Source organism: Apium graveolens, chromosome 10, assembly GCF_009905375.1.
Source record: "Apium graveolens cultivar Ventura chromosome 10, ASM990537v1, whole genome shotgun sequence".
In the NCBI taxonomy this organism is placed as follows: domain Eukaryota; kingdom Viridiplantae; phylum Streptophyta; class Magnoliopsida; order Apiales; family Apiaceae; genus Apium; species Apium graveolens.
This window is the reverse complement of record NC_133656.1, coordinates 230,384,951-230,406,078: the sequence shown is the minus strand read 5'-3', so window position 1 is coordinate 230,406,078 and position 21,128 is coordinate 230,384,951. Positions and strand designations below refer to the sequence as shown.

Sequence of the window (21,128 nt, the reverse complement as noted above, 5' to 3'; positions counted from 1 at the left end):
TAATAAGCTATATTGAAAATATTGTGTAATTTAGTAATGTCTTGTATGAAAATGATACACAGATAAATACGTTAGACATTATACAACATTTAAAATAAGAATATAACTAAAAACATTATAATTGCATGCATTAAAAAAACATTATAATTGCATGCATAAAAAAACTCTACATACTACTTTATAATAATAACATAACAATGAAAGTAATGAGTGATAAACCCCATACATAATACAACACAGGTAGGTTAAGATATGAAACACACATTAAAAGAAACAAAAGCTTTTTCAAACTAAAAATGCTCAGATCTCACAAAAAAAAAACATCAACATCTTTGTAGTGAAAATATTTTTGTTTGTTTTGTTCTTATACATGTTATATGAATTAGTATCATATCAAATTTAATATAATAACTTCCTCATGTATGTTTGTAATAATTTTTGACTGAAATTTTATTGTATTTTAGTTTTCAAATTTTGTTTGGACTTGATGAAGAAACTATCATCTTCAAGTGTAGAAACTCCTCAAAACATATTCTTAAGTGTGTAATCTTCTATTTGCTATAACTATTGCTAATATACATTCTGAAACATTATAAAGAAAAGATAAAAGAGACACTGACAATTTATACATAATTGGATCTTCCTCCCTAGCTTGTCCCCTCTTTTGTCACGAGGATGTTTTTCATTTACAAAATTCAATAGGCTAGAGCTCAAACATTAATCACGTGCCAACATAGTTTAACATACACCAAGCGTAAAGCTCCAGAAGGTTACTAGCAAAATGCACCGTTACCAGGTCCAGGTTGTTCCTAACTTTGCATATCTGACACTAATGGAGCTAAAAAAAAAACTTTTGACCCCGACTCAACTACTCAATCAAACCTCCACAAGAACTGGCTTTACAGTGATGTAGACAAGCAGATGCCAAAAATAGATTGAATTACTGAAGTACTAATATAATCAGAAGAATCAAGTGCTTCAGAACATAATATATACACGTGCAGAGTGGTTTCTGAGTTCTAACACCATTGTAGAGAACATATAAGATTAAATTATTGCTCTATTTAGATTTTAGGTCACAGGATGCAGGAATCTGAGTAAAAAACCGACTTGAGAAACTAATAAATGTGCAATTACAGTTATTGGAATGAATATTTAATTTTTGTTAGTAGAGAAGAAGGGACTGCAAAGTGCAAACAACTCGAATATACTTAATAGAGATTAAGTTAATATGTCCAAGATAAGTCTTAAATCATCAACAGATACCCAGCATTATCTTAAATTCACACTAATTAAGCCACCTAGAATGTAAAACTTAATTGCAATGAGAACTACTAAAGCTTGGTGCTAAAGATATAGGTCTACACCAGCTTCAAATACTGTATGATAAATACATCAAAAGCATATGCAACATTTGTAAAATAGACATTCTGCTCATCTTCTTTATTTCTAGTATGTTGTCCCTCCATGCACACACACTACATAATGCAAGACCTAGAACAATATATAAACGAGGCTAATTTAGTTTTTCTAATTTACTAATAAATAATTCAATAGCTCACAAGATGAAATAAAATAAACAAGATAAATGGGACTGCAATGATGTCAATTATATTACCAAATCAAGTCTACTCCTTCCTTTTTTTGAATCCATAGTCTTCCAGCTTTGACTGAGATCCCTTAGAAAGGTTACCGCTCCTGTAGACAATAATTTTTAAAAGTTAGCTAGATATTTTACTCATACAATTAAATAAGATTGACAAGCTTGTTCTTCACCTTATGGCAATTACTTTTCTTTTTTCCTGCTTTACTTGATAAACTCATATTATAGTTAGTACTGTTAATGTATAGGAGATTGAGTTTCTTACATCTTGTTATTCTTCTGTTGTCTTTTCTTCTTTTCTTTTGATTGCTTCAGCAGCTTCTTCCTGTCTAATTCGAAATCATGACCGAGCTGAACAAGACTCTCAGTGTAAACAAGCATATCAAATGGACGTGGAACCCCCTGAACTGTGACATTCTTAACTTCATTCTTTGCATGGTCATACCAGACAATTTTAAGAGATCTGTTTGGGCCTTGTTCCACTGATAATACCATGGACCAATAATTTTCCACCCCATTATCGTTCATAAGCCAATTATCAGTACGGCAATCAGAATAATGATCAATAATGCGAAGACAATTATTAAAGGAAATCATACCCATGCCACCAATTTGATCATTCTCATTCTTATAGGTAGGAAATGGGAGCTCCCTGTGTCTTTCAACTCCGAGATCAAAAGCAAATATAATGGGCAATTCCTTGGTTGCAAGCCAATACAAAGACCCATTCGCATAAATACCACGTTTTGCGGTCAAGGGAATTTCTTTCGAAACAGTTTTAGCTTGAGTCCATAAATTGTTTTTGAGGCTGTAAACGGTCACCATCATGCCCCAAATCTGACTAACAATAATATTCACAACCTTATAGTCATCGTTGAGATGATCATACCCGAATCCGACTACAGAGCCCTTGGTGTGTAGTTAATTCTCTAAACTTTCTTGTTGCTGGATTCCATAGTAAAATATCAATATAATTCTTTAACAAGCAGACTACGCCATTGCAAGAACCAACAAATTCAGCACTGGAAAGAAAAGTCTTGACTGGATCTTCCATTTCCACAGCAGGGGCAGTACATAAAGAATGCACATCCGCCAAGAAAAAGTTGCTACCTCTTGAGCAAGTTCTTAAAACAATACGAGAATCAGGGCAGCATTGAATGTTTCTTTGGAGGTGTCTTTTGACAAAGCTTGTGCTATCAATAAGAGAACACCACTGTTTACACACACATCTAATGCGAAGAAGATACTTGACCGGAAGATGGAGCAATATTTCAGGAGTCAACTCTTCTGGCAAGTAAAAGGTTCTATCAAGGCAACCATTGCCGCTACATGAAAGAAGTAATAGACAAGTTAATATATATATACCTTGTATAATTAGAAAATACATATGTAACTGATAAATGAATAACATCACATTCTAGAGTTTAAAAGACAAATGATGCAGCATACATTGATGGCTACATACTTATATGTCATATCTGCCCTGAAGTCTACCTACCTACACTAGTAACTAGATTATAGTCCTAAGAATCCTTGTGCCGCAGAGAATAAGATAGAGAACATAAAATAGTATTACAAAAATGTAAGCAGTGGTAACTTCAAAACATCTGTCTGTGCAACTAAAATCATATGTTACAAATCAAGCAAAACCAAACAGATCAAGTATATCCCAATACCAATATGTCCAACTAGAAAGTGGAGTTTTTCGAGACTCGGGAGTATGCAAGCAGTGGATGATGTTAGGGAAAAGAAATCAGCAGGGACACTTGTACAAAATTTGGAAATATTGAAAGTAAAAGCAGAATTACATTTTGTTTACAAAAGAGAAAATATATTTCATTTTACCATACTTTTTATCCTTACATGAATCCATATATATAGTACAGACACCTTACAATCAAGCTACCTATAATCAAGCTAATGCAATCAATCAAGCTACCTACAATATCAATTAAGATACCTACAATCTTGTCCTATCTTTGACAATATCAATCAATATCAATTAATCCAATAATCGCAACACTTCCCCTCAAGTTGGTGCATAGATGTCACACATGCCCAACTTGTCCAAAAACTTTAAGAACACTCGACTTGAAACAGCTTTTGTTAGAATATCTGCCAACTGATCTTCGGAACGAATCTTAGGTAACTCGACAATTTCCTCATCCAATTTTTCCTTAATAAAGAATCTGTCTATCTCCACATGTTTTGTTCGATCATGCTGTACTGGATTATGAGCAATATCACGAGCTGCTTTATTGTCACAATAAAGTCTAATCGGTTGCGTAGGCAGATAACCCAAATCCCTCAAGAGAAATCTTAGCCACAACACTTCACATATTCCAAGTGCCATACCTCTAAATTCAGCCTCTGCGCTTGAACGTGCTACAACATTCAGCTTCTTGCTTCTCCATGTAACGAGATTACCACCTACAAAGGTGAAATATCCCGAAGTAGATCGTCTGTCATCTATCGCTCCAGCCCAGTCAGCATCACTATATGCATGTATACTTTTACAATCAACATTTTTTGTGAACAAAATGCCCTTTCCAGGAGCAGACTTCAGATACCTTAGAATACGCATAACTGCATTCATATGTTGTTCTCCAGGATTATGCATAAATTGACTAACAATACTCGATGCATAGGCAAGATCTGGTCTAGTGTGTGCTAAGTACATCAATCTTCCAACGAGCCTTTGATATCTCTTTTTATCAACCGGCACCTGATCAGTCTCATCACTTACTTCAATCCTTCTTCTACTGGTGTATCAGCTGGTTGACATGCTGACATGCCAGTTTCTTGTAACAAATCTAAAGTATATTTTCTTTGAGACAAGAAAATCCCTTTATCAGATCGAGACACTTCGATCCCAAGAAAATATTTCAAGTCACCGAGGTCTTTCATTTCGAATTCGCTTGACAAGTAGCTTTGTAACGCCTTCATTTCATCAAGATCATTTCCTGTAACCACTATGTCATCAACATAAACAATAAGGGCAGTAATCTTACCATTTTGCCTTTTTAAGAATAAAGTATGATCCGAATTACTCTGATGATAACCAAAGGACCTCATGGCCTTCGTGAATCTTCCAAACCATGCTCTCGGGGATTGTTTTAGCCCGTACAATGCATTTTCCAATTTACACACTTTACGACGAAACCCTTCAGGTATCATGCACCCTGATGGCAAATCCATGTACACTTCTTCAGACAATTCACCATGTAAAAAAGCATTTTTACATCAAATTGTTGCAAAGACCAATTCAGATTCGCAGCTAGAGATAATAAAACTCGAACTGTGTTGATTTTAGCTACAGGTGCAAACATATCTGTATAATCAATTCCATAGGTTTGGGTTTACCCTTTAGCTACTAGTCTTGCTTTGAAACGTTCAATTGTACCATCTGCTTTGTGCTTCACAGTATAAACCCACCGACATCCAACTGTTTTTTTACCTAAAGGACGATCAACAAGTTCCCAAGTTTCATTCTTCTGCATGGCTTTCAACTCCTCATTCATGGCAGCTTTCCACCTTGGGTCAGCTAAGGCTTCCTGCACACTGTTAGGAATAGATACAGTAGATAATTGATTTACAAATGACTTATTTGATTCAGACAAACGATGGTTAGACACATAATGACTCATTGGGTATTTAACTTTACTTGAAAGCTCAGGTTTATACGTGGGACTGGGAATACCTCTAGTTTGACGTTGTGGTAGTTGTTTTCTTGGTGGTTCAGATACTATAGAAGGATTATCTGCAACAGGCGATTGGTTTGGTGTATCAGTTGCATGTGGTGCGAGAGATTCAGATGGAGACTGTTCCACAACTCTATCTGATGTATCTTCATCATGTTCATCACTATTAGTTCCATGTGATGATATGGGTTCAGATGAAGGCTTCTCCACAACTTCATCACTATTGTGGTCTTCATTTATACCACTCAAATCCAATTCACCATTATTCTCATTAACAAGTTCCATTTCATTTCCATTCAGATTGTTACCAGGTTTATTTCCATTCAGATTGTTACCAGGTTCATAGGATTCTCCTCCTATAGAGATGAGGAACTCATAGTCTAGAGCTTGAATTTCTTCCAAGTATCCCCGTTGAAGTTCTGGCTCAGAATAAAAATACATCGAGTTTTCATGAAAGACTACATCCAATGTAACAAACATTCGTTTGCTTGGAGGATGATAACATTGGTACCCCTTTTGATAAGCAGCATATCCTAAGAAAACACATTGTAAAGCTCGAGGTGTCAACTTGTCGCGTTGATGCTGATGCAAGTGTACAAATGCTACACAACCAAAGACATGAGAAGGTAAGTTTGGAATGTCCGGAGCTACAACTGCTTCAGTAAGAGACTGGAATGGTGTTTGAAAATTAATAGTGCTGGACGGTACTCGATTGATCGAATATGCTGCAGAATTAAGTGCATGCCCCCAATAAGATAAAGGCATATGTGCTTCTATTAATGAAGCACGAACAACCTCCAATAAGTGATGATTTTTCCGTTCCGCCACCCTATTTGTTGGGGTGTATAGGGACAAGTAGTCTGATGGGTGATTCCATGGGCTTCTAAATACTGCTTCACTTCAAAACTCAGATATTCACCTTCATTGTCACTCCGGAGTACCTGAACATGTGCATTCTACTGACTACAAATCATTTTATGAAATTTTTGGAATAACAAATTTACTTCGCTTTTGGATTTCATCAAACATACCCAAGTCATCCTAGTACAATCATCAATAAAAGTAACAAACCAACGTGATCCATCCAAAGTAGGGAATTTAGATGGTCCCCAGACATCAGAATGTATAATCATAAAAGGAACTGGACTTTTATTTAGATTTAATGGAAACGATGTACGATGACTTTTTGCAAGTTCACAAACTTCACATTTAAAACTAGAAACATCAAAGTTCACAAATAAACTAGGAAATAATTTCTTTATGTAGCCAAAAGAAGCATGCCCCAGACGTCGATGCCATAAAGATATCTCAGATTTTTCCTTTGATCCATCAATTGTTAAAGCTCGACCCAAGTTATCTAGATTTTTGGGCACCAAGTCTATGTAATACAGCTTCCCTCGCCTAACACCACAACCAATCGTCTGCTTTGTCCGGATGTCCTTGAATACACAAAAGTCAGGCCAAAAAAATGACAACACAAGATAAGGAAATGGTTATTTGAGAAACTGATAAAAGATTATAACTCAAAGAGGGAACAACCAAAATAGAATCTAAATTCAAGGTATTAGTAAGAGACAAGGATCCTTCCCCAATTATCGAAATTGAGTTACCATTAGCAGTGGTAACAGATTTTTGTGAGGAAGTGTTAATAGGAGAAATTTGTCTGGAATCAAACGTCATATGTTCCGTAGCACCAGAATCAGTTATCCATGCACTATTAGAAACAGGTGTAGAAATATTTAAAAAATTATCATCATTACCTGTTGCTGCTGCTGCCAATGCCAAGAGCTTTTTATGATCATCATCTGTCTTTGTTTCAGTAATTACAGCAATAGAGGCATTCTTAAAATTTTTCTTCCGAGAATCACAGCTATGATCCCACCATTCAGGATATCCCACAAGATCATAGCATCAATTCTTTGTATGTCCTGATTGATTACAATGGGTGCATTTGTATGATGATTTGTCACCACCATTAGCATTCTTAGGATGGATGTTTTTTCGTTTGTCTTGCTGGTATTGAGAAGACCAGTTTTGATTAGACCGATTCTGAATCACCATGGCTGAAGCTTCAGTATTTTCCAATTGTCCGTTCATCACCCCGCGTTGAACATCTTCGCGACGGACCAGAGCATAACACTCTTCTAAATCAGGGATAGGATCCTTCCTCAAGATTTCACCGCGCACTTGTTCAAAATTGTCATCTAATCCAGCGAGAAAGATATGAACTCTTTGTCTCTGAAGCGACTTTTGGTATGATGCAATATCTTTCTCATTTACCATAACCACCTTATCACGATGATCCAACTCACCAAAGATTTCAGTCAGTTCCCCATAATATATAGAGAGCGATCTACCATTTTGTTTGGCGGAAAAAGCCCTCTGATTCAAGGTAAAAACTTGTAATTCATCAGCTCCATCATAAAAGGCTTTAGACAGAGCTTTCCAAATATCTCGTGCGGTGGGTAAGCGAATGTATCGCTTCATAATCTCCGGTGACATAGACATCAATAACCATCTTTTGACCTTCTGATTGTCTGAATACCATTTTTCATAACCATCTTCTTTCTCTTTAGGCACCGTTGATGTGTCACGAATGAAAGAGAGCTTTTCTTTCTCAGCAATTTGCATCTCTAACATTTGAGACCATAGTTCATAGTTGGTCTCATTAAATACAATTCCTGCATTGAATGATGAACCTTCATGTTGAATAATGATAGGGTTTGAATCCGACTTGCTCATGGTTGATGAATCTTCGTGTTGAATGATTGATGAATCTGACGTGCTCATGGTTAAAGGTTTCAGAAAAAGATTTTTTGTGGCTCTGAGACCATGTTTACAAAAGAGAAAATATATTTCATTTTACCATACTTTTTATCCTTACATGAATCCATATATATAGTACAGACACCTTACAATCAAGCTACCTATAATCAAGCTAATGCAATCAATCAAGCTACCTACGATATCAATTAAGATACCTACAATCTTGTCATATCTTTGACAATATCAATCAATATCAATTAATCCAATAATCGCAACACATTTTACACCTGTTTCTCCATTTTTTTAGTTATTAAAAGCAAGGACATGTTACCTGACAATCGTGTGTCAGGAAACGATTAACGAACACAATGTTTCCTGGCTGTTGGATTAACAATCGTGTGTCAGTGTGTTCGTTAATTATTTCCTGACACACGATTATCATGGAACAAGAGCCTAAAAACAATTTAATTATATTGCCATTGATAACGTTCACTTTTTGTTCATTGCTTATTTTTATTAGCCGTGCTTTTGTTTGAGTCAAGCGTTGGACATTTTAAACACGACTAGCAATGTCAAGAATTACGTCCCGACACACCAAATCTAGCCCTTGTAAAGACACGAAGGTTAACCAAATGACAGATATGATATGACATGTATTATCATAATAATAATAAATTGTTGATGAAATAATATCAGTACAACAAGAGTGTAGACATAATATAATTTAGGTTAGAATGAGCGAGAAACTCACGGTGGCGATGGAGATCGGTTTACGAGGTATTGACGACATTCTTAAACTTGTTGCTTTGCCCTTAAAAAATTAGAGAGGAGGAGCCAATAAGAAGGTTTGTAATCTTAATAAAAGGGGGGGATTCAATTTTCGCAATTACTCCGCCATTAATATTGGCTCCAAAACTAACATCTTAAATGAAATGGTTATGGGCCGAAATGGCGTGCAACGGCCCACAATATAGTGTAGGTTAATATTTTACAATCATTTGTTTATTCTTGGTTGTTTTTTTTTTTGCTAAATATTCCTGGTAGTATTATTTTACAACCCGTAAAATATTGGGGTTTTTTAAAAAAAAAACATTCAATTTGCGAAAATATTGTCATTTTTTAAAACAGTTTGAAAAAACATATTTTTATTTGTAAAAATATAATATTTCAAAACTTTTTTACAAAAAAAGACAATTTTTCTACAAGACACAGGCTGTTTCTGTAATTTCATACAACTTCAAATTCAATCAAAAAAATTTGATGCAACTAGGTGAACATCCGGTTAATTTTGATTGCATCATATTTTTGCAAAAATATTTTCAAAAAATAATAAAATCGCAAAAAGACTTGAAAAATTATTATTTTTGATAAATTCTCTGAATATTTTAGAGGCTCGGCAGAGTACAGTATGGGTCAGATTTTGGCATAAATAACAACTTGAATGCAATACATGATTGTTTTTAAGAACAACATATGATTGTTTTTAAGAACAACATAAATAGGATTGAACTATTGCTTGCAATTACTATCACATCACATGAAGAATACATACCATTATGAGTATGAATACTAGTTTTCTATTTACTTGATAGAGAGATAGAGAGGTCTTAAGATAAATTTTAGATACTCAAAGACCAAGAATCATCATATTATTACATCAAACAAACTCAAGTGTTTCCTCAAATTCAATCAACAAAGCCACATCTAAATCATTACAGTCAATTACAAACAGATCTACTGAAGTCTGGCATCAAGTCCACAATAGCTTTAGAAATACAACATTAAAAGCATGCAACATGTCTGGATGGAATATGCATTGAACTTATCTTCTTTCTACTACATTGTCTCTTCATACACAAACGCTCTATTATCTCTGAGTCACCTGGAACAATATACAAACAAGGTCAATCTATCTATTAGTACTTATCTATTATTCTATATCTCACTTTGATAAACAAAAGAGTATATAGAGCTAAAAAAAAATATCAACTATAGTACCTAACAAGTTCTTCGCCCTTCTTTCACTCCATCCATGCTGTCTTACAGCCTAAAGTTGGTTACCATGGAAATAAAATTGCACCTGTAAACATTAAACCATAGATGTTAGCTAAAACATTATTTAGGGTAGTTGCATATAAATCGATCTGCTTACATGTATATATAAACCTTCAACAGGTCCTCCAACTCCAATTTGAAATCATAACTGAAGTGAACAAGACTCTCAGTATAAACGAGCGAAGCATATGAACCCGGAAGCCCTTGAATTATGACTTTCTTAACTTCATTCCTTTCACTGTCATACCATGTAAATTTATCACCGTCCACTGCTAACAGAATATTGTTTCGAGTCTGTGAAAAAGCAACAGGCCAAACAATTTTAAAAGATCCAAGTATGCCTGGTTGCTCCACTGCTAAGAACTTGGACCAAGAATTATCCACCCCATTTTCGTTTTTCATCCATATATCCGTATGAGAGTCGGGATAGTGATCAATTAAGCATACACATCTATTAAACACAATCAGACCCATGCGATTCTCTTCAGTCTTGTTCACACCAGCAGGAAGTGGGAGCTCCGTGTGTCTTTCAACCCCGAGATCAAAAGCAAGAATAATGTGGGCTCCCTTAGCTGCAAGCCAATACAAAGCCCCATTCGCAAATATACCAAAATTCATCCTTAAGCGAATTGTATTAGTAATTGTTTCAGCCCGTGTCCATGTATTGCTTTTGAGGCTGTAAACACTCACCATTATGCCCTGAAGCTGACTATCAACAAATCTAACAACCTTGTAATCTTCACTGAGATGATCATACCCGAAGCCGACTGCATCAGACTGCATAAGCATGAAAGGTATAGGGATATTATTTGGTATAGGTAATACTCTAACCTTTCTGGTTGCGGGGTTCCATAGTAGAACATCGGTCTCATCTTTCCACAAGCAAACTACGCCATTGCAAGAACCAACAAATACAGCACCATATAGTTGAGTCTTGAGCGGATCGGCTAATTCCATAACGGTGGAATCATTTAAGGAATCCACATCCGCCATGTAAAAATTGTTACCTTCCGTGTAAGCTCTAAAAATGATCCCAGAATCGGGGTTACTTTCAATGTTTCTTTGAAGATGTTTATCGACAAATTTTTTGCTATCAATAAGGGAGCACCACGGCTTACACACACATCTGCAACGAAGGAGAGGCTTGACAGGGAGACGAAGTAATATTTCAAATACCGACTCTATAGGACAGTGGAGAGTTCCATTGAGCTTACCGGGGCCACTGCATGAAACAAGTATTGGACATGTAAACATATATCATGGTTGAAGAATCAAATTCTTAAGTAGCTAAAAATGAATATTTTGACATTTTAGTCCAAAAACCGAAAGAATAATACAGTTGATCACACATCGTTTGGCTTAAATGATCAGTGGGACTGGGCACAAATTTTAGATATCCATTGAGAAGTATATTATTCCAAATCTTGATAATGGAGAACTCATGAATGAGTTTGCTAGCAATGCAAAATTGCTAGAAGAACAATTTTCCAATAAGTAAATTGTATATTGTTGGGCACAATATTTTGATTCATGCAATCTGATGTTAAATGGTAACACACAAACACAGAAAATAAGTTCAAACAATTTGTTTGTACAAGTAAAACTATGGATTCATTATATTTCAATAACGAAACTGTCCAAACAGTGCACCTTAACTAATAGTAGTATATATGTTCTTTGTATTAAAGGTCGAGAGTTTAAGTTTCATTAGAAGCATGCTTGGAAGGAAGGCAAGCTGTTTTCCTACCCAACAATTGAACAACACAGCCTAATCAAGAATCTAATCACTATAAAATGCAGATATGTAGAAAATCTTGATGATGTATAGACGGATCGTAAGCACAAAAGTTAAACAAAAAGCTTTGAAAGATGAAAAACTCACAGTGTTTGTGCAGGAGAAGAGGCTGTGGAGTTTGATTGAGAAGGATTCATCGAAATTCTGTTTCCTGGAAAACTTCAAAACTTGCTGCTACATAAACAAGATACTAGGAACAGAGGAAGCATGTCATATAAATACTATGATCTGCATCAAGTCAACTCACATTTTTGATAAGTTATGTTCATTCCTTTACGAGATTCCAAAATAAAATAGAAAACAATACATGTTTCTTCCTGTATGCATCCCTGCCCAAGTTGCACAGAATATGTGCAGTATTTTCTGAACTAGTATTATGAACAAATGCATTTCATGCAGGGTTCAGAATTATTTGACAGCCAACACCTTGTGGCCTCTGTTATTTTATAGGTAAGACCCGAGAATAGCGGGTGACTGTGTATATAGTAGTTAATTAAACCCATTCTCACATCTTAACATCTTTTATTTACTATAATATTATAAAATGTTCAAAAGTCAAATTAATAATTAAATAAATAGAATATAATTGTATGGAAAAACCTTTACTAACGTCATATTAATAATTTTCTATTTAACACATTTAAAATAGTTGTAAAGAGGTGTTTGGCTAAAATTTTAGGAATGCACTGTTGGAGTGCATTGTTGGAGGGGAGAATTTTTACAAAACTTCTTTAATTAAATTTATGACATTGGATCCGTTGAAGATGCTAGTACTTATAGGACAGAAACGTACCAATGCGATGACATTTTTAGTCTAGGGTTGAAAAAAATGGGGTTGCGAATTCGATGATTGAAGTACAAAAGCTAAGACCCCTAAAAAAGGGTACAAACGCTAAGAAAAAAGGGGACTTTTCGCGAAAAAACCCAAAAAAACACACAGTCAAATCACGGAAAATTCTTCAAATTGAAATAAACAAAAACACTAACATCCCAACTTACTACTCCGTTAAAATTACTCTATGTACATTTTTTCATTAAGATAGTTAATAACAATAAAACATAAATCAATCACCGATCTTGTTGGGAAAGAAATAGGGATCCTCTTTGTTTTCGTAGATTGCAAATAATTGCTTAGAGTAGCGTTTTGCCAGTTCTCTACACTCTTCGATGCCCTTGGCTGAATGCTGTTTCAGCTCCTCCACGGACTTCCGCAACTCTCCACCGCTTCCATCCGTAAGAAACTCCGCTAAAGACGTACCCCTAACAAAAGTAAAAAAGACAGTTAATTTACACAATATGCCTAACAAACAGAACGGAACAAACTTATGGTTATACAATTATGAATATAGAGATAACAACTTCAAAGTAAAAAAAAGGGGTACCAACTACAAATACTACATGCAAACATTATGAATATAGCAACCCTGATGAATTACAATATGAATATCAATCCCATAAAAATGCACAATGCACATGTTTATTATCTAGTACGATCAGTCACCATTACATACTTATTTAACCCTTATATAAAGCACTCTTAAAGGATGCTGCTTAACTAGGCTTCAAGGCTCAAATGTCCCAAGTTCAAGTCATCTTCACACTCGCTAATTACTGCCAATGAGATAAATAAAAGCAAATTTTACCATCACCAATGACATTAGCTGGAAATGCAATAGTGTTTATAAATGCAAACAGATTAGCTCTTTATTAATCCTCCAATATGCCAAGTTCTTATAGTCACACATACAAACACCCTCAAACTCCTCAAATTTCAAATCTTACAGAGAAGAAAAGTAAAATGCACAAAGGATCTGTGCCTGCAACATAAACAATATAGGGTTTTATATAAACCGCCCATTATTCTTGTCAAAAAACTATCAAGTAGCTAACCGATCTCCACGGAGACTCGTTTTGGCCACTAGAATCAAAATATATATCACTCTTTTAAATCTTGAAAAAAAATTAACTGAAAATTATTACATGAATTATAAAAAAGAATTTTATGCTTCTTTACTATTAATTTTTCTAACAAACCTATCATCGGTTCATTAAATTTTAAATCAATTTTATTTAAAGATTTGTTGTAGTAATATATAAAGTGATTATAGTGGCCAAAATGAATCCCAGTCGAGATCGGGTAGTCATTTGATAGTTTTTTACAAAAACGGTGGATACTTTGATATAAAACCCAAACAATAAAAGAATGGAAAATGATTAGCAATTTGATATGTCGTCATAAGTAAATCGGTAACGAAGGAAAAGCAAAAAGTTAATACATAATTATCAAATGGATCATTTATTCCACTCAAATATAGCAAGTAGGTCATTGCGAAATTTTTGGTCTACTTTAAATCACTCAATAGTTGAATGGTTGTACTCCATTAAGTTATAGTATTAGGTTAGCCGTTAAAATGAAAATTGCAAATATAGCTGTTGCAATATCATATCAGTTTTTTCTGTGTATTATTGTAAAAAATTTCAAACGGAATGCTACAAGTCATCCATTAAGTGATTCAATAGAGATCAAAATTTCTCAGTGACCAGCTTGATATATTGGAGTGGAATTTGTGATTCATTTGATAATTAACCCATTAGTTTTATCATTGAGAATTTTAATGACTATACCTAATACTGTTATGAAATTCTCTCTATTAGTCTCATGTATGAAAAAAAAATGTGAGGTTCAAACATTTATACTGTACTTCAAAATACTACTAAACAATCTAGCGAGTGAAATGAGTTCCAAATGCGCTTTCCAGCAATGTTTCTGAAGACTTATCGCTATTAGCCTTTTCCAAAAACTACTGACTACTGAGGTAGGTAGCTTTAGCTTTTAGGATCGTAAGCTATAAGTCGGATAAAACCCGAGTAACATACAACAAAGTTAAATATCAGAAGCAAGTACTTCTCTGATCAGCTTATTAGTGTTTTATTCTGCCAGATTCCTAGTTGATAGATATATATTAGAACATACCTTACCATTGTTGCATATCTTTTTAACAAGAAACAAGCACGCTCAGCAGTATTTAAATCTATCAGATATAACAAATTACAGTATTACTTCTACGACACCTATTTGATAGATCAATATTTGTACCCACGGCATACTTTTAACATCATTGCATTTTTTTCCTCACTAAGAGCAACTCCAAGAAGCTCTCTATTCACCCTCCTAAGTTAAAATTTGAGGAGATTGAAATGAAAAACATCTCCGACACACTCCTAGTCCCTCCCTAGAAAGTTAGGATCTTCAAACCTTTCCTCAATTGTGAGGAGCATACCTTCTCTCCTCAGTTGATTTTTTATTAATATATACTGATTTCAAGGATCTTCATGGCTGAGAGTTTATGTTGGGTTCAATAGTTTGAAATATATGAGACTGGTTCGGTTGAAAATTATGCTAGCGTCTCATACTCGCATCCAATGTGCTTAGTTTTTCAATAAGGTTTTCAATAAGGTGAATAAACAATTTTAAGTTTATAAGAAATATATTAAAGTTTTATTCATGTGCATTCTCTTTCTGGACAGTGATGAGTATCACATTATGCTGAAGTGATGCAGAATTGCAGATAATAATTAGAAATTAGAACATTAAAAGTATGTATGGAATATAAAATAAATTACAATAAATGGAGATGAGTGTTTGAGGAGAATTGGAGTGAAAATATATATAGGGATCTTAAATGACTAAGAGTCTATTTTATAATATTTTTTTTGAGGAGTGTTCTAAGTGACTCTTGGAGTTGCTCTAAAACAATAAAATCTAAGGTTCCTTTCTTTAGTTATTCCATATATTTTACTATAATGACGACCCCATAGACAATAGTAAACAATTATGTCTACTTAAATATTAACATATTTTTATATGAATCACCGATCTCCATGATGAGTTGTATACTTGGTAGTAGCAGAAGAAGAAGCCGCAAAGTTAGAGAGCAAAAGAATCTTGGTTGATGTTAAATTTGCTCGATGCCAATTTCTCATTGTCTATATTGTGTTGAACCAAACAGAGGGATGCTGTCACACCAACAGATTGTAATTTGCATCGGATGAAAATGTTTGGTCAAAAAAGGAACTTGTGATTAGTTCAAATCAATTCACTTAACTTAGCATATGGATTTCTTAAGAACAAACCTAGCAAAAAGATTATTAACAAATTTTGGCAACAAAACAAAAGGAATTAGTAAAAATTAACATTTAAAAAAACAAGGCATAAACCAGAAATAATTTCATAAAACGCAAGAGACTACATATTCAAAAAACCAGGAGGCTATTTTGTATAATGTTGACCAGGTACCTGAAGTCGATATCACCTAAATGCACTTTCGATATCAAGCAAACAAATAATTCATAATGATAGACACAAGCATCCAAATTAACTATGCTTTCAAAAGTGACTAGTATAAACTATATTGGCATGAATGTCACTTGGTACGTTACTAACCTATAGGCATCACAGTGACTGAAGCCTCGCTTGTTGCGGTATATTGCTCCTTTAGCAGACTGCTCCTCAGATGTTTGCTGCCGATAGAGAGCACATACAGCCTTCATGCACATCACTGGGTCCTTCCCAAAATCAGCAAGCATTTCAGCCTCGAACTTCCAATTTGGAGTCTGACTATCTCTCTTCCTTCGCAATTTGGACATAATCTCCCTATAGTTTATATCATCACCAGATATATTTTCAGAATCATCAGAAGCTTCGTCATGGTCAGAATTTCTTGATAAACTATTGCCGCTATCAGATTTAATTGATAAAGAATCATCACTGTCATATTTCTCAGAAATATCAGAACGGTCATCAATAAAAGCCTCCATACTTTCACCCTCGCTCTCTGATTCATTCTCGTCTATACTAGCATCTTCATCATCATCCTCTTTCAAAATTTCAGCGTGATAATTATTTTCCATAGTATCCATATTTCTCTTAGTATTTGAGCTTTTCTGTAGCTGACTTTCTTTAATTTTTCTTAAACTCGCTAAACGCCGTCTTGAAATAGATTTCAGGACTCTGTTCTCCAAGACAACAGCTGGGACTGATCTGACGTTAGTTACAAGCTTGCTGATTGGTACATCATCATCTTCATCTTCACTCGCTTTATCATTATCGACAATCTTGGATTCTCCTTTCCTTTTAGGAGTTGAGGCAGCATTTCCCAAAGTCATCAGCCGCCTTTTTGATGTGGTTTTATGGACATTGTTTCCTGAATCAGTTCCGTGCAGTGGGGAGCTGTTTGACTGGAAATCTGTGACTGTATCAGGCTGAGTATCAACATTTACCTCCGAAACTAGAAAATTTTCATCCTCACTGTCACTGTTCACAATATTTGAGGCTCTTCTTCTTTTGCGAGTTGCATTAAGTGGAGAACTCCTTTTGTCACCAATCATGTCCTCATTATTATTCAGCTGTAGAAAAGTTTCCTCAATCTTATTATCTGAAGCAGATTCTTTAATGTTCAAATTTATTACCAGAGGATCAGTTGAAACAGTCTTATTATCTTCATTCTCAAGAGTACTAACATTAAGAATCTTTACTTCCTGTTCACCATCACTTTCACTGATTTCAATAACAACTAAAGGAGCACATTTAGAACCACCAGGTGTAGATGGCGCCATTTTTTTGTTGGGGATTCCTTCTTCATATGTCAACTGTTTCCTTGCTTGGCCTGCATACACAGTTCCGGTTCCACTTCCAGGAAGGCTACTTTGTTCCGCACATTCATCATGCATCAAGTGCTTCTGAGGTGTTTCAGTTAAAAGTGTGTCTCCTGGACAAAAAATAAAATAACATTATGTCAAAACCACTTTGTGTATGTAATTGTATAGTTGCCATTTGTTAAAACCAAAATGCATTCGAGCTCTCCTGACCCAAATGAGTTCTAAACTTCTAACAGAGAACAAAAGTAAGGATATACTCCCTCCATTCTGATATAAGACTCCAAGTTAAGCTTCAACCAAGTTCATCGATATAAAGACAGAAAAAGGTGATTATAATTGTTTGATGATTCACGTGTAAGATTATAATTGTTTCATAAGATGAGTATAGATAGTAATTTCTAAAGATGAGACAGTTCATGGGTCATATCAACAAAGTTGCCACTAACAAATTATATTAACAAAAAAGAACGAAGTGTATTCTATATATTACGACCAAATGATAATGTGTTGAGCAGCAACTAACTAGTGAAGAGAAAAGTTATGCGGTAAATTACGATGAGACATTATATGCGATAATTATCCATCTCGCCGTTTTATGTACTACAAGACATAAAAAATGCAACACAATATTCAATATAGTCCATTCTTATGTTCTTCGATGATAATAGGAAAAGTTGTGTATGATACTTAAGTAAGATAACTCAAAATTTAAAAATATATAAAAAGATGGCAGAATTCAAACTAGGCTATACATGAACTAATGGAGTTCTGACAACAAGTTATAGACAATCGCACATTACCTGAGACATATAAATTCTTGGTTCCTTCAGTAGAGGGCTGGGCACTTGTTATCAGTCCAGGGACACTATGCACTTTGTCGCTGCTGACTGCACTTTCTGCTTGTAGCTGTTTGGAGCACTTTATGACCGATGATACATCTCTTAAACCACTAACTTCAGTCACCTCGTTGTTTCCAGTTTCCAATATCCCCATCTCTGTTTTCACCTTTCCAACCAAGTTATAATCCTTGTCCCTACCTTCCAACTCCCTCACTCGTAACTCAAGCGCCTCAAATTTTGCCTTCCAAACCTCAACCTCACTTTCAGCCTTTCTCTTCTCACACTCCAAAACTTTATTCTCCGCCATCAGTTTCGATAACTTGCCTTCCACATCCTCCTTCCCTATACCCACATTACCATTTTCCACTACACTCTTCTCGAGTTCATCAAACTTTTCCTTCCAAACCCCAACCTCTTCTTTAATTGCAAGATTCTCAACTACCAAATCATTAAACTTATCCTCGAGACACTCGAATTCACTATTCTTCAGTTTCATCTCTAATTCCAAATCAGCACACTTCTTCTTGCGCCCCATCAATTCTCTCTCAAAAACCCGCTAAAATCTACAAAAAAAAAATAGCAAGCTAACTAAATAACTCAGTTTCTTGAAAACCCTAACATCGAAAACCCCTAAAACTCACTTAAAACATGAAATTATCCAAAAAAGTGAAGAATAAAGGTATAAAGATCCAAGAAACAACAAACCCATATAAAAAAAATTCAAACTTTCATTCAAAACTTAAAAGATTCAGTTCAAAAATTACCCATAATTTAAAATTCAAAAACAGAAATACGCCGAAACTTTGTTCTAAAATCAGAAAAGATATAGGCAGGGTGTAAATGTAAATATATGAGCACTGTAAAATTGAATAATTGATAAACCTGACTAGTTTGCAAAGCGATCAACTTGTTGAATCGTTGTGAGCCAGTATCGTTTGAAAAGCCTTGAAAAATGAAAATGCGATAACTAAAAATTGATTAATTTAATTTTTAAAAAAGAAATTGTGATGACTAAAAATGGTTAAATTTCCTTTTTGAAAGATACTTGCGTTTAAATTATTATATTGATGTAAATGTGAAATGTAAGTATTTATAATTTATTTGAGATTATAAAAACTTCAAAATTTGATTTCTTATTAAATTTTAAATAGACACAAACACAAGTAATTAATTAATTTTAATATTTATTTCGTTTCTGGTTCTGGTCTTGGATATGAAGAAAATTAATTCAAATTTCATTACTTACACTTTTCCGCTTTTTTTTTTAAAATTTAATCCGTACATATTTTCAGCATGAACTACACGCCCCATTATTCTATTTTTTCCCTCAGTTTTTTGGAAGTGAATTGTCTTTTTCAAGGTTTTTTGTAATTTAATAGTTAAATATTAAAAATTTAACAACCATTTTTTAAAATACTTTATTAGTTTATTCACTTTAACCAGTTATGATCTTTTACATTTTTTTAACACAATAAAACCTAGGTTGCGTTCTTTCTCAACTGCAAAGGCCCCGAGAACTATACAAGACTTTAATTATATATTATTAAATCAAAAGGTAAATCTTAAAAAATCCCTTCTGAATTAATCTAATTAAATATTTTCCACGAGATTTGTTCAAAAAGGAAAAATAAATTTGGCATGAACAGAAATTCTGGAAAACAGCCATATGAAAAAACACGATACGGACTTGTCATGTAAAATATAGGGCCTTGGCCCAACCCTGGTAGCCTACTTCCAGGCCCAGACTCTGTGTCTTTAAGGTGTATCATCAGTGTACAAAAAGATTTGTATACGGAAGCACTTGAAGAGTTTTGGAAACATAAATGTAGGGGTGACCCTTCGTTTCGGTTAACCGAATATCAAATTCAAATAATTTAAATAATTGGGTTATGATTTTTTATGTAATTCAGTATTTTGATTTTATGTTTTTTTACAAAAATACCCGAATTAATGAAATAATTGAAATATAATAAATAATATATATTAATATATACATAAATATATTTATTTATATATTACTTATTTTTACCTAGCTCATTTCTTTCTTTTTTCACTTGAATTATTAATTATCTGTTCCCAACTTCACTTTTCCTCTCTTTTTATATATTATATTTAATTGCTATTTGCCTAATTTAGATTTTAATGTATTCACTTTTCATGATCTTCAATTTAGTTGCTAAAATAAAAAAACCAAACTAACTATTAAGAATTACTTTTATTGTAATCCGGACACATGGAACTGCAACTAAGAGTATAAGTTCAACTGTTGTACCATCATTAATCTTTGTTGTAATTTATTAAATATTTTATTATTAGAATTTTAATTTTTTTCCTAATTCGGGTTTTTAATTCGGTTTTTGATTTTAACCGAAATAATTATTTAGGTTCGGTAAATAACCGAAATTATTTCAATTCACTATTCGGTTATGATTTTTACCCTTATTCGGTATTCGGTAACCGAATTATATTTCGGTTCGATTACCGAATAACCAAATACTCAGCCCTACATAAATGCATGTAAATTTAAATTTTTTTCAAACCATGTACATGACCTGAATATTTTAATACATGTTCAAAATTAGTTTGATACATTTTTTGATTCGGACATTGGTGATACTCATATACGAACAATATTGATTTCATTGAAAATTACGACGACGAACAATAATAATTTCAGTAGAGATAACGATTTCATTGGATTATAAACAAAG

The 21,128-nt window shown here is 34.0% G+C and overlaps 3 protein-coding genes across 6 annotated transcripts; all 3 read right to left on the bottom strand.

Annotated features, from left to right (window-relative positions):
* Nucleotides 1–6,080: 6,080 nt before the first annotated feature.
* On the bottom strand, nucleotides 6,081–8,094 carry LOC141691962 (uncharacterized). The gene is made up of 4 exons (XM_074496710.1): nucleotides 7,245–8,094; nucleotides 6,844–7,109; nucleotides 6,336–6,743; nucleotides 6,081–6,245 (listed from the first exon to the last, which is right to left on the bottom strand). The coding sequence occupies exons 1-4, from the start codon at nucleotides 8,092–8,094 to the stop codon at nucleotides 6,081–6,083; spliced, it is 1,689 nt and encodes a 562-aa protein (XP_074352811.1).
* A 1,615-nt stretch (nucleotides 8,095–9,709) lies between these two features.
* Nucleotides 9,710–12,471, bottom strand: LOC141692594 (F-box protein CPR1-like). 3 transcript variants are annotated; one of them, XM_074497485.1, is made up of 4 exons: nucleotides 12,008–12,471; nucleotides 10,237–11,347; nucleotides 10,069–10,150; nucleotides 9,710–9,952 (listed from the first exon to the last, which is right to left on the bottom strand). In XM_074497485.1, exons 1-3 carry the CDS (start codon nucleotides 12,055–12,057, stop codon nucleotides 10,118–10,120), a joined length of 1,194 nt encoding a protein of 397 aa, XP_074353586.1. In that variant the 5' UTR covers nucleotides 12,058–12,471; the 3' UTR covers nucleotides 9,710–9,952; nucleotides 10,069–10,117. The 3 variants fall into 3 exon arrangements, with proteins under 3 accessions (XP_074353586.1, XP_074353585.1, XP_074353587.1); XM_074497484.1 differs by having other exon boundaries at nucleotides 10,223–11,347; nucleotides 12,008–12,467; XM_074497486.1 differs by lacking the exon at nucleotides 10,069–10,150 and having other exon boundaries at nucleotides 10,223–11,347; nucleotides 12,008–12,470.
* A 392-nt stretch (nucleotides 12,472–12,863) lies between these two features.
* Nucleotides 12,864–19,412, bottom strand: LOC141692470 (uncharacterized). 2 transcript variants are annotated; one of them, XM_074497324.1, is made up of 4 exons: nucleotides 19,300–19,412; nucleotides 18,379–18,980; nucleotides 16,365–17,688; nucleotides 12,864–13,180 (listed from the first exon to the last, which is right to left on the bottom strand). In XM_074497324.1, exons 2-4 carry the CDS (start codon nucleotides 18,950–18,952, stop codon nucleotides 12,985–12,987), a joined length of 2,094 nt encoding a protein of 697 aa, XP_074353425.1. In that variant the 5' UTR covers nucleotides 18,953–18,980; nucleotides 19,300–19,412; the 3' UTR covers nucleotides 12,864–12,984. The 2 variants fall into 2 exon arrangements, with proteins under 2 accessions (XP_074353425.1, XP_074353424.1); XM_074497323.1 differs by having other exon boundaries at nucleotides 19,182–19,321.
* Between the last annotated feature and the right edge of the window lie 1,716 nt (nucleotides 19,413–21,128).